This window comes from Syngnathus acus, chromosome 15 (genome assembly GCF_901709675.1).
Source record: "Syngnathus acus chromosome 15, fSynAcu1.2, whole genome shotgun sequence".
NCBI classification, from domain to species: Eukaryota; Metazoa; Chordata; class Actinopteri; order Syngnathiformes; family Syngnathidae; genus Syngnathus; species Syngnathus acus.
Window position 1 is genome coordinate 1,181,992 of NC_051100.1, and position 14,268 is coordinate 1,196,259.

General features: G+C 42.3%; 1 protein-coding gene across 1 annotated transcript; it reads left to right on the forward strand.

Annotated features, from left to right (window-relative positions):
* Positions 1-1,886: 1,886 nt before the first annotated feature.
* LOC119134592 (rho-related GTP-binding protein RhoQ) lies at positions 1,887-9,952 on the forward strand. Its single transcript, XM_037271417.1, has 5 exons — positions 1,887-2,458; positions 2,746-2,804; positions 7,293-7,457; positions 7,580-7,675; positions 8,174-9,952. The coding sequence occupies exons 1-5, from the start codon at positions 2,317-2,319 to the stop codon at positions 8,333-8,335; spliced, it is 624 nt and encodes a 207-aa protein (XP_037127312.1). The 5' UTR covers positions 1,887-2,316; the 3' UTR covers positions 8,336-9,952.
* Positions 9,953-14,268: the final 4,316 nt, after the last annotated feature.

The following is a 14,268-nucleotide window of genomic DNA, read 5'->3' on the forward strand; positions in this document are numbered from 1 at the left end:
TTTTTAGGACTATGTTTCAGCTGCGAAGCTTAGCTTTCAAGGTGGAGGTCACTTTGAAATTGAACGGAAAGCCATGAAAAAACTCAATTCTCCTCTGCCTGCAGGCCAGTCTTTGCAGGCTTGTTTTGTTGACACAATAAATATTTCTTTCAAAGCCTCCCCTCAATGTTGGCCTCCTGCCTTCATCCACAAGATGTGTGGAAGGAAGTTGTCCTTTTGTTTGCCTCCGGTGTTGGTTCCTTCAGTAAGAAAAATCACGCACAATGGGAACATGACTCCTCAGTGTGCTCCTCACTAAAGATAGCTCAGCACAGGAACTAGTGCAGACTGTTTGATGGATGCTGGACAGGTGTTCTCCTTCTCCAGTGGTCAACAACTAGCAGAGTCGTTTAAGTTGACTATTTGCAATTGTTTGTGAACAGTCCATTTGTATGAAAATGAAACATGATCGTTAACTCGCGTACTTTTCTAGTTTCAAAGCATGAAAAAATGTCAAAGGGTCACTTTATGTCATCATCATCACATCTTGCATGTATACACATTTTCTAAAAGACAAACTTGGGTTAGACGGATGGATATGTGAGTGATGGTCCTCAGCTGTTTGCAGTTCCAGGCAATGAAGGTTAAGATCACTAAAAATAAAGCCTGTAATTCAAGCAAACCCTCCCAGGGAGTTGACACTGGCCGCACACGCTAATTTAGGAGCTCATCTGGGCTCTTTGCGATTGCACTGCTCCACTCTCGCTTATCTCCTGCCTGCGCCAGACTGTGATTAACGTTGCTCACAGACCGGAAGGAAGCTCGTGTCAACGTGCATGTGCCCATATATGTTATTTATAGGCTATAGCATATACTGTACGACGGACGATACCTGAAAGTGGATAGGCGGAAATACGCTTGTTTACCTTTCTTAAAATAGAGCGCTAAATCCCTTGCAGAGCAGAGAGCTCATATAAACTGATGGCATGCATCAGCTGTGGATAGAATACACTAAAATCATGTCAATGTAACTATAAAATGATGCTTATGCTATGTGCGCATGTTTTGCATCATGTAATGAGTTCATGTTTAAAATATGTGGAGAAAAAAACTCAGATAAACCCACGGACACATAAATATAGTTGATATTGAAGAATTATGCAGCAGACTGGACATATCAGACCCCAAGATGGGCCCAGTTTGTTGATGAGAAACAAGCATCGGTCTTCCACTAGTTAAAACTAAATTCACTTGTAGGGTCAGTATTCATTTGTTTCACAAAACAGGCTGGGTACCACCACTATATGCCTTGCAGCATCCATGGTTGTAATCTGTTGCTTTTCTATCATGTAAACTGTATTTGTGCTACAGTTGCACAATTTACAATCCTTGCTAACAATTCAAATGTGGGTTTTTTTTGGACATCAACCTAAGGGATTGCATAAATGAAGCATCACTTGATGTTTGTGATACATCTTCCTCACAGAAATCCCAGAGGCTGGCTTGATGCGTCACACCCAACACAGAGAGGAGAGGAGAGGAGAGGAGAGGAGAGGAGAGGAGAGGAGAGGAGAGGAGAGGAGAGGAGAGGAGAGCGCAGTGTCTCCATTGAAACACCTTCAGCTGGAGTACTACATGTATGAGGTCATTGTTCATGTTTGGTCACATGACCTGCTGCAGCAGCTGTCAAATGGAATGTTAGCGAGACAATCCTCTGCCGCGCCCCCTTCAGCTGATAGGACACCTCACAGCAGTCTAGGGACTGTCAACCAGGATTTCATTCCATACGCGCACACAGACAAGTTTAGCGTTCCCCCCTTCTCCACCGCCACCACCAGTGGGTTTGAATTGCACTTTACACACGGTGCCTTGGTTCCAAATGTAAGCTCCGCCTCTCCACCAAGTGCACACACCTTGTTCTGGAGCCAGCTGCTCCACAGAGCGTCCAGCAGCGTGAGCCACACCAGGGAAAGCACACTCCTGCTCGGCCCGATCGATATGTGCACAAAAGCTCCCTATTGGATTAGAAAGCCTTAATTGAAACCTTTGCACGAGTGGCGACACCGAAGATTGTGACAGAAAAGTGCTTTTCGTCACACTTGGGGGCAGAGTACCGGCTGGTGCTGGTGCTGGCGCTGGTGCTGGTGGTGAGTTCAAGGAAAAAGATGCAGTTGCGTCGCCTCTCGGTGCGCCCTGCAGCCAGGCACCAAGGCTGGTGATGCCCGCCGCTGTGCGGTGATCACCAGCGGACGCAACAGCGGAAAGAGGAAGAGCAGAAGCGCGGCGGGCGAGGAGGAGGATGATGACGATGCTGGTGATGATGATGAGTTTAAGATCATGGCAAACGGAACCGGTACTATTATGTTAAAATGTGTCGTGGTCGGAGACGGTGCAGTTGGCAAAACGTGTCTTCTTATGAGCTATGCCAATGACGCCTTTCCTGAGGAATATGTCCCAACAGTCTTTGATCATTATGCAGGTAGGTGCACAAATGTTCCCAACAATGTCATGTTTTGCTTTAGTTTACGTCCAACATAGTTGAATTGGCAAGAGTGCAGTGAGTTTTCCTGCTGCACTCCAACTGCGTTGGCCTGCCTGCATCTGTTGCTCTAATCCAAACCACTTGTTTGCCTGCCTTCATTGCAGACAGAGGTTGGGGACCCACAGCCCCACCCCACCCCAGCCCACCCCCCTCCACTTCATGCAGCCCTTCTCATCAGCCACAAGCCTTCCTCTTTCTAACCGCTTTTTGTTATTTCCTCCCAGTGAGCGTCAATGTCGGAGGAAAGCAGTACTTGTTGGGACTGTACGACACTGCCGGCCAGGTACGCTTTTTCTTCATGTTACTTTGCTCTGGTGCCAAGCATGTGAAAGATTAACAAACACACCAGTGTACAAAAAAATCATCCTCACGCATGGTTGCAGGCTTCATATTCCAACCAGAGTAAGCTGCAACAGGTGATGGTTTTCCTACTTATTTATTGCCAGTCCGGTGTAGCATACACAGTGGTGGTAGTGATGGGCGTTCAATAGTTCCATTCTGTCAACAACAGGCTTCCTATGTCCAGTCATGATGTCACACATTTGTTCATAGGACTGCCTATTGCTGAGATTTTTTTCCTCAATGTGCCATTCAGTGCACAATCAGTCAAACTCAGCAGCCTACACATGCAGACACGCACAATATTTTCGCTCAACATAAGGGCCTGTTGTGCGTACGCACACGCACACTGGATGAAGCAACCGTACAAACAGAAAATGACTAAATGTTGAGAAATGTCTGGTTGCAGGCATCTAAACTTCCTGATGTGACAAATTAACGACTACCAAAACGGTATCTCATAGACAGTATTTATTTCTAAAAAAACAAACAAACCCTGACTTGCTTTAAAGTGTAAATATTTTCCATTTCTTGTCCTTTTGATTTGCCATATTGTAAAGCAATTACATAGCCGCTATGAGTCACTGTGAACGATTGTCAAGATTAAGGAAAGGCGCCTCGGAGTTTGAGGCACACAGTGGGGCCTACAAAGGAATGTTTCCACAGTTTAGCTCCTGCTTGATTTGTATTGGCAACGTACGCTGCAAAATGTATTCTATATATGCTTCGGCGTACGTATGTGATGAGGGCCATATGCTGCGTTTGGTAAAACTGGAAATATCCCACTTGAAGCTCATCCATGTGGCAGCCATTCAGATGTCATTTTTTGACACACAATTCTAATTTCTTTGTTTTTCAACTTAATGTTTTTATGATGGTAGTGAAGATGGCGAACCCTGATTTCTATCATTCGCACTTGAGTATAAGTCACAGGACCAGCCAAAAGTGTGACTTAAAGTAGGGCAAACCTGGATATACAGTATTTATTAGCTTTTCAGGGACTTGGTGCATCATTGTGACCACACTCCGAGTGAGACTCAACAGGTCCTGCCTGGACAGTTCACACAAGGACTGTGGCAACAGTGCAGAAGGGAAAAACTCCTTCTAAGGAAGGAAAAAAAAAAAAAAAAAAAAGGACTGAATGTCTGTTGGCAATCTGCTAAATATAAAATGTGACCAAATTTACCGCCACTTGTAAAAGTAACAATAGTGATTCCATTGTGATTTCCTGTAAGTGGTCATTGTTTGACCCATCCATCCATCCATCCATCCATCCATCCATCCATCCATCCATCCATCCATCCATCCATCCATCCATCCATCCATCCATCCATCCATCCATCCATCCATCCATCCATCCATCCATCCATCCATCCATCCATCCATCCATCCATCCATCCATCCATCCATCCATCCATCACCTGTTGACTCTCCTGCAACCTAAAAATGTGCACGCCACATGTTAGTCAACATTGCTCAGCCTGGATTTAACAGTGTGAATGAGTCACGATCTGAAACTAAATCCGTTAACCGGGAAACAGATAAACGAGGCACGTAAAGGTCGAGAGATTTCGTCAAGTCTCTGGTCTCTTCATTTTGGAATATTAAATCAATCTTTTAACCCAACAATCCATCCAAGGCTCTGCAGAATACATGTAGCAAAAGTGTTACACTTGTGAGTGTTTGTTTTGATCTGATTGTGACATGGCAAAGTTCCCCCAGATGTCAGCCAGGGAGAGTCGAGTTTCCACAATTGAAAATCCGCCCCTGACTCTGTTGACCTCTTTTAGGGAGCGAGAGGCCAGCTGGTAATGTTTATAGCTTCAAAGTGCGATCAAAGCGCGTTGGCCCAAATAGAGGCGCACAACCACTGCGGAGCTGGAAAGAGGAAGATAGACAGATGTGGCAAAGACAAACAACGAGACAGGATGGATTTTTAGACAGGGAAACTGCTTATGAGGAACAAGTAGTCCCTCGCTTTCATAGTATGTTGAAATAATTACAACCTTGCTTTTGAAAATAATAATAAAAAAAAAGTCAATTGTAAAACCTTTTCTTCTATATAGGGGGATTGGCCCTTAAATGAGGATAAATGGATGTAGTTCTTAGCAAGCTCTCATAATGCCTATTTGTTTTAAGAAATGAAAATATGAAAAAAAAAAAAAGATTAAACGGTGGTTAAGAATTTGCACTGTGAAATCGGTAGTATGTTGAAATCCATCAAAATGGAAGTCAAAGTGAAACAAAGGGCTTTAGAGGGACTGTTGCGAAACAAGTCCTCAACTAGATGGCACCAGCCATCATGGTGAAAAGGACTTCAGAAGATCCAGGCAGATATTCTCGGATGCCTCTTTATGAAATGTGCACCGGTGTCAGGAATGAGTCACCAAGTAGGCACTTACAATGTGTCTGGGCCACGTAATCACAGCTCATTACACTATCTTGCTGCCTCCCATTGTCTAAAAAAAAGAAAAAATCATCACTTCTCGCCCATCCCGACCGCTACCAATTTAATGATTCCATAGGGAAAGTCAGCAAAGCCTTTATTGCGAAATGTGTGAGGAAAGCACAGGGCAAAGCGTTTATTTATTCATTTGCTCACCCCGCTGCGCCTGCATTCAAGACAACCTTCTAAAAGTCCACTGAAGGAGCTGGAGAAAACAGGAAGTGAAGGGACTTGAAGAAATCTTTGGAGAAAATTCTGTTTTGAAATATTGTGCAGATCTGATGATATTGTTCAGTTGTGATTGGCACTGACAAAAGCATTTTTGCAGTTTGCAGCACCTTTGTCAGATCTTATTTGACTGAAGGTGTGCAGCAAGAATTTCTTTTTGTACTTGAATCTTCAGTGGGCGGCTGAGTCGTGTGATAAATTACTTCACGTCAGCAAGTCGGTTCAAACAAATTAGGATGAGTAAAAATAGACACGCTTGTGTTCATGGGATTGAGGAGTGTCAACCAGTGAGTGAAGTGTGCTTAGTTGCTTTGTGGAGGGAGCAGTTATCAGAAGGATATTACTGTAACCATTTATTTACACAACATTGATCATCTGCACTGATAGATTTGAGTGTTTTGGAAGCGGTAGCAGTTTCTTCATTTCCGCTGCCTACACATTAGCTTTAAGTGGATGGCATGATGTTGATAATGTCAAAATATTAATAGTAAATGGACATTACTTATTAATCACCATGAAAGGGCAAGTAAAGGTGACTTTTTTGTTTGTTTTAGCTTAAATTCAGGTTAGCAGAACTCTGGGATTTACAGACAGTGTCGACTTTGCGTTGCATTCTTCCCCGACGGCTGCTAGTACAAATAGCTTCCATTCTGTGAACCGATCCACTTTATAGAACCCCGGAGGTGGGTATAGAATCTCAAACAAAAGACAATGAAAATGGTCTTTTTGGTGATGACTCACTGGAATTGTGCTCGTATGTCACTGAGTCACACAGTGAAGATCAGCATGCTTTGCAGAGACAAGCATATTCTCTTCATGTTTTGAGAGGTAACACTTTGATGTGGGATGAATTGGAATACTTCATCGAATGATCAACTACTGCTGATATGATTTGGTGGCAGAAAGCTTGCGATGGATGCCGTGTTGCTGCAATGTCACAAATCGTTGAAGTGATCTAATCAAACGGTGGCATCGAAACGCTGAAGTGGCCTCGGAGCAGCAGCGGGACAGTGGACGTAACCGGGCCAACGAGCGCTGCACAGCCATTGAGTATAAGAGCCGAGCTAACGTCTAAAGCGCCTCACTTGTGGCCAGAGGACATATTGCTTTTAGTGTCCAAGGAAATGTGAGAAGGAGAAAATTGCTGAATGGATCCCACTATGTTTGGATAGTTCTGTGGAAGATTGGATTTTGCTAGTAAAAGTCACAGGCAAAGAAATACTTTAGCACACCACTGAAGTATTTTTTTCTAAATGGAATACATAAAAAGTGTACACCTGGTTTGGATTGTTACTTGTACATTGCTGTCAAAACATTTTGTCACTTGGCTCGGTCGAGTCGGTAATTGATAGATTGGTGATTAAGTTTGCTTGAGGGCACGGCATGGCATTTAATGCCTCAGGTTGCATTGAAGGACAGCAGGTAGGAAAAAAAAAATCCTAATTGCCTCTGTCATTGAGAAGACGAAGGAGAAAGTCAATCCCACGTGAAGGTCTTCACATTCCTTCCTCTTCGTAACTCAAATCCACTTGACAGTTTTACGAGCACCGAGCCGGTCATAAAATGACACATCATATGTGAAAAGCAGAAGGAGCTTGGCAGTGTGTATGGAACAAACCACTTGATAGGCTAAGAATAAGTTCTTCTTCCACAACCTGGCTTCAGTGAAGAGAACGAGTTTAAAATGTATGCGCCTAAAGATTTCATGATTAATTTCAGTGAAGAATGACAAAAATCTAACGTCGAATCTTTTCCCAGGAGGATTATGACCGACTCAGGCCATTGTCCTACCCGATGACGGACGTTTTCCTCATCTGCTTCTCGGTGGTGAACCCTGCCAGTTTCCAGAATGTGCGTGAAGAATGGGTGCCCGAGTTGCGGGAGTACGCACCCAATGTTCCCTACTTGCTCATTGGTACTCAGGTGAGGATGTTGATCAGCCTTCATGATTTGGGTATGGTATTGAATAAGATCCAATACGACGGCCTCCAAATGTCAAACTCTGGATTTAGAAGAGTAATAATAGCTGCCATGTTCATCCTCAGATTGATCTACGCGATGACCCAAAGACCATTGCCAAACTGAATGATATGAAGGAGAAACCTATCGTGACTGAGCAAGGCTTGAAACTGGCAAAGGAGGTCAGTTGTGTGTTTTGAAGCCAACCCGAAAGCTTTTACGTTCCGTGCAGAGAACCTGCCAAGCTAAATTCCCTTTTTAGAGCTGAAATGATACGCCTGAAGATTGTTCAGTCCTTGGATCCAGAAATAAAAGAAAATCTTCCAAACGTTGATAGTCAGATTCAAACACTAAAGCTCAGATTCCATTCCAAAATTCCAATTTGATTACGATTGTTACACTCCACAATTACAAAATTGGCAGCATTGGGGAAAAAATATTATAAAATGAAATAACTATTTAATTTGACTTCATATTCTTTTACGTGGACACATTTTCTTGATCGTTTGAATAATTGTGATTTTCTTTTTTTTTTTTCTCCATGAGTGAACAGCCTTAACAAGCTGCCCCAACTTAATATTTTTTTGACATTGTTTTGTAGCAAAACGCTGAATACGTTGCTTTTTGTGACGATCACTAACGGCAGCTAAATCCTCCTCCTCCTCTTTTCTCCTCGTCAGATTGGAGCATGTTGCTACGTGGAGTGCTCAGCACTAACCCAGAAAGGTCTGAAGACGGTGTTCGATGAGGCCATCATAGCCATTTTGACTCCCAAGCGAAAGAAGGGAGCTTTAAAAAGAAGAATGGGACCCCGTTGCATGAACTGCTGTCTGATCACATGATGGGCAACACACTCAGAACTTCCACAAAGACTGATGCAGATACAAAGAAGCGCGCTGACAACAACTGAGTGAGTTTTTAATGCTGCAATGAACTCCAAAGGAGCACAAACACCAAGAAAGCTCTTGTCATTATTCAGGTGTTTTACATAGAAAACAAACATGAATCAAAGAAATGTTTGCTTTACAAAAGGGAGCTTGATTTGTAAAATGTTTTAAGACGATATATTCACTTTTGATGATATTGTGAGTCTCTCAAAGCAAAAAGCCGTTTTTTGGACATATTGCTTTTTTCTTTTTGTCCTGCCGCCAAATTTGTTTCCTCATTATTTGACAATGTGTGTATAGGGGATTAGTAAATCAAAACTATTTTCATCCTAGAGATATTTTTTCCTATTCTTTGTCATGCTAGACAGTTGATCTTTTAGAAGTGGGAGTACAAGTCAAACAAATGCACATCGCAAACTGTCATCAAAAGTGGGTGGCAAAAACCACCTTACGCTTTATTTTTTTTATAAAGGCTCAACAAATGAAGCACATTCCTCTTTGCCCATCTTCCAGCACTGAGGATGCACAAACTTGCAGGCACAAGCTTGAACGGTTTATCATCATGCAAATTTGTAATACTAAATCAAAGTCCAAAATGCCGTCTTTATGTATTAAATGTCAATTATTTTTTCAGACGATACAGGGTCAATCAATGAAATAGATGGGAAAAAGGACATGGAATTACAATATGTGTAATTAGATTAGTGACATCCATACCTATATTAAGCATCAGGTTAAAAATTAGAGTGTGATACGATTGCCTAATAGGCTTCTGAAAGCTTCCTAATAATATCAACTTTCTCTCATTTTTCATGTGCTAAATAATACTAGAGAGAGCAAAGTATGGTCGATTTATAATAGTCGTATATTCAGTCTGGTCAAACTTTGTGTTCAGCATTTTGAGTTCAGCTCGGGAAAAAATGAGCAAAAAAAAGCACCATTTTTGTTCAGTATAATTGTGACTGATAGCCACAACCACGTTGACAATATGAAAGAAATCATTAAGGCTTATGAAGGCAAAGTAAGCGTTTTAATATCCTTCCAATGACTCAATGCCAATAGATGAATGGATTTTCAACCAAACAGTACCTTCATATTTTATACTAAGGATCAGAAAGGTAGCGCATTTCTATATTTGGGTGTCTGATAAAAGCGAGGGAAATACTCCATGAAAGAATGACACCACTGCAGTCCAAATGTAATGCTTCTTTATTCTGCTACAATATCAACTTAGAAAGGCTTATTTATTGTGCCATTTTCTCTATTGCTGCTGGCTGGGTGAGGAGCTTAAGACATCAAAATGACACGAGTAAACAGGAGATAGATGATGAACTTACATGAGCCTTTGCTACTTAGTTATTTGTGACTCACCTCATTTGGATAAAGTTTGGAGGCTATGAATTCATTTTTATACAGCAAAAGGACATATTGACCCCATTTATGATGGACTCGCCCCTTTCTTCAGTAAATGTAGGAAAAATGACGTAAAAATAACTGAGTAATTATTGTAGTTGGACAATAAAACCTCTTTTTACTAAGACAACACCAAATAAAACATGCTATGCGAGTCAAGTGAATATGTACGCTCCTTTTTTAAATGCCCAATTAGTGCTGGAATATATTTGGACAGTAGATAGTTGACCTAGCTACTTTTAGACTGCAAGTGGTAAAAATCTTGGCCTTAAATCAAATATGACCTTTGTCAAAGAAATCCAAGATTTGATACGGTTTATGAATTTGTAGTCATTTTCATGACGTCATATAAAGCATATTTAAAATTAGCTACTGTATAATGTCAGCTTTCCAAGGCCACTGGGCCCTGCACTCGTGTCTTACTTTTCCTGCAAGCCAAATGACCTATATTATGTTTTGTTTATTTGTTGTTGGCTTTATGTATGTTTTGAAAAATCTTGCTTAAGTACTGTTGTTCTGTTTGGACTCCAATCCGATGCCTGACTGATTGCTTTGATGTAAATGGTGCTCCTTTTCTCTAGCCCTGCTTGCACGACCGACCGACTGACTGTATTGTCGCTTTGAGTCGCAGGGTGTATCGGCGGTCGGTCAAACAGTTTGCTGGGTAAGTCCACCCTGAACTCTGACTCTGAAGAATTGCAACCACTCGTGCATTGAGCGCCTGCAACTTAATAAAAGTGCTTACCGTTGTCTTTGGAAGTTAACTTTGGAGTTGAGAGGTGAATTGCCTAGAATCGAGGATGTCGCTAAAAAAAGATGTCCGATACCACTTTTCTTTCCAGACCGATACCAGTATGCTTACTTCTTGAGTAGTCACAGATACAGATACCTAGTAACTGTTCTCACACATTTGCTCTATAAAATTTCTTTGAACAAACAAACTGTATATTATTTTATAGCTCTAACTTTGCGTCACATAGATTGTTCCACTTTCGCAGACCCCCCCCCCCAAAATGTTAGGTTGATAAGGCCATGTGACATCATCTCAAAGCTTTAATATAGGGTCCCCTCTCTCATGATTAGAACTTGGCCTCTCTGGTTTTGAGCAGCGTAAGCTTTACTCTATATGGCATGCTGTTGGCTCAACAATTTAATCCGGGACCTGAGAGCTTTAATTCGGCCACATTTTTCTCGGACTTTGGGCACGTACCTGCAGAAAAATATCGGGTGCTCTCCTGGTGGTCGGTCAGCTCATATACCGCACATGAGCTGACGTTAAAAAAATGACGACCGATTCTTGATTTGTGACGTTCAAGAAGTCACTTAAGTGAGAATTTACCAGACAGAAACGCAAAGATGGAAATGGATCCCTCATCTGATCCATTTGGACTGAAGACTTTAGTGGACTGTATTTTCCGAGCAATGTATTTTTCCCAACCGAATGACATGGGTGATTTCATCCACCAGTACATAACGGATCTGATGAACTACATCGGATTGCACCAAGAAAAGAATCTCAAGCTTCTTTTTGTGGTCTTCCAAGAACAATGGGGTAAGATACACATCTGTCATCATCAAATAATGTCAATTTGTATATCCGAATTTACTTCATTCAGGCTACAACGACAGTACGTCATTATTTGTTTTCCTTCGAGCACAGCATTTGTTTATGATGCAAATAGTACATATACATAGAAAATGAATTTCCTCACGTTTGGCCTGTACTATCGCCGCAAGTGGTCATGTGTCCGGATGAATGCTTCTACCTTTCACACAGCTGGTATAGGTTTGATTCAGGGCCAGGTCCTGAAAACAATCAATACATAAAATCAGGTTACTTGAGTAACATTTGGTTGGCTAGCACGAAAAATCATGTAACAGCATTGCACGCAGGTAGTGTAGAAGAAGCTAGCGATAGAAAACACAACACCTCATTGTTTTCGAGCTTATTCATCATAGCCCATAACATTTCTTCATAGCTTTCATTTTTGCCAAATCCTTTACTATCCCCTAAAAGATAATGACACACAAGCACTGTATTTGGTGGTAGCATAAAGTGAAAGGATTTGAAAATGTTGCACCTATTCTTGAAGTATAAACTCATATGTGTGGTTTTGTAAACGGCTCTCAACAGAGATGAAGTTTCTCGCGAGTAAAGACGCAATAAAATGCTTGGACTCTGTCCCATCCTTACAAAATATATCTGAGGCAGAAATTGAAGACCTTTTGCAGAAGCTCTACATGGATTTGGCAATGGCAAATGTATTACCAGATGAGGTAGTACATAAAAATGAACAGAACCAGAAGTGGGAAAATAATAAATGTGTAGTGAATTTCCAAACGTATCTAGTGTCCAAAGAAGATGAGGAAACGCTGCCTCGTGCAAAACCAGGTGTGCCTAGTTCACCTAGGCAAAAGAATCTTCTTTCACCCACTTCACCAAGGAAAGAACCTGTTCTCACACCTAGTCCATCAAGGAAAGAACCTGTTCTCACACCTAGTCCATCAAGGAAAGAACGTGTTCTCACACCTAGTCCATCAAGGAAAGTCTCCATCGGCGAAGGTCGGACAAAAGCGCCGGATGGGGCCCACAGAAGGATCTCCAAGAATAAAACACCAGAACCTGAGAAAACTAGGAGTGCGAGCAGGGGAACTTCTGATAAGTCCAAGGGAGAGTCTTTTGGACCCAGAAAGTCAGCGCCAGATACCAAGCCCAAACAAAACGAGCCCAAGAAAAGCAGGGCGCCGTCTTTCACGTCACCTCAACGACCAAGATCCACCAAATCGGAACCGCCGACCAGATCATCAAAAGAGTCCAAATTACCCAGGCTGGGTTTCAGTCAGGCATCCGGACCGAGGAAATCGGATAGATCACAAAGCAGTCTCACCATTCTCGAGACCGCCGGTGTGGTCTCTCGGGTAGCCTCTCGGCTAAGTGGACCAAAGCGCTCAAAATTAGGACCCGTGTCATCTTTACCTGAGGTGAGGAGAACAAGGTTGAGTCTTCACCGCTTATACGGAGCAGAAAGGCCCAAGACGGCTGGAGCGGAAACCAAAACAAAACCCAAACAGCCGTGGAAAGATACTCTCAGTGATCCTCCGACAAGTGAAGGACCTGCACGGGTTCTTTGGATGGACAGGGAACGAGTAAAGCCTGTGCATAACAGGACACATTGGAATATTCCTTCTACCATCTTGTTTTGATACTATTGTCTTTGACTTCATCGTGTATATTTTGAGCCGTTTGTTGTCTTTTTGCATGCTTTTGAGTTGGAATGGTGTCTTAGTGACTTCCCGGCAAGTTCCCACCTCAGCCCACGGATGAACATCTCTGCCTAGCCGTGTGAGATCCCACTGGGGTAACACTGGCAGCAGGATTTGGTTTCCTAACAGCTCCTTGTGTGTCTGCGTTACGGATGATCACAGATTTTCTCGTGTCCACAGGAACTCCAAGGGTGTAATTGTGAGAGGGTCGGACTAGGAGTGAGCGGAAACCACCTGATGTCATGAGAAGGATGTTACTGTTCCATCTTCTCTCCATGATAAAATACCAAAACTCTCAACAGGCCCTGGAACCAATATTTTGTTTATTGGAAACTATTATCTTGTATTTGAATCAGACTATCGGCAGTGCAATGTGAACATCATTTTCCTGCCCTGAGTCCTACCTGTAAATAAAAATTGTTTTTGTGCTCGGGCAGCAACCACCGAAAGCCTCTTTTTGGTTGCACGAATCGCAGCACTAGTTTGCCATGGTATTACAATCAATAAAATACTTTTGCATGAGCAAAGTTAGACTTTCAGAGGCCGATGATCAAAAAAAAATATATACAAACTATTTCATGTGCATCTAATGCTGAAATGGCTGTGTATACTGTACCCCAGTGACAGCTCTTCTTGGGACAAAGAAGGGACAGGTCCATTGGTGATGCGGCTTGCTTTCTGTTTTGCTGCCACAAGAGGGCAAAAGAGCGCTTCGACTTCAAATGAGTGAGCGTGGCTGGCTGAATAGCCCCACAAAGCAAACAAGTTGATCATATACTTAGTAACTAGTGCTTCATAAATCCAAACAACAAAGACCCCAAAACATTGGAAGTGGAACTTGTAGCTTGCAGAAATTAATTGGCAGCTATCACAAAAGAATAACAGTCAACTGGCTATTTATCACACTCAAATTTAGAGCTATTTATTACATTTACCTCTCTGTCCATATTTCTTGACCAATTGAAACCATTCTTACTGAAAACAAGTCAATCACCTTTTTCAATTAAGCGCAATGAAATTCCCAAATTAGACATTCTATCAGTCAGTCCACTTTTCTCAGCAGATTGAAATCATTCCCATCATTCTAACATTTTACTTTCCTCACGCACTTCAGAAATGGCTTTTTTTTCCTTTTGTTCTTACCTGGGTGACGTCATCGTGAGTGCGGCCTGCCTCGGTCTCGCGACGGTCCACGTTTCCAAGTCGGTGCC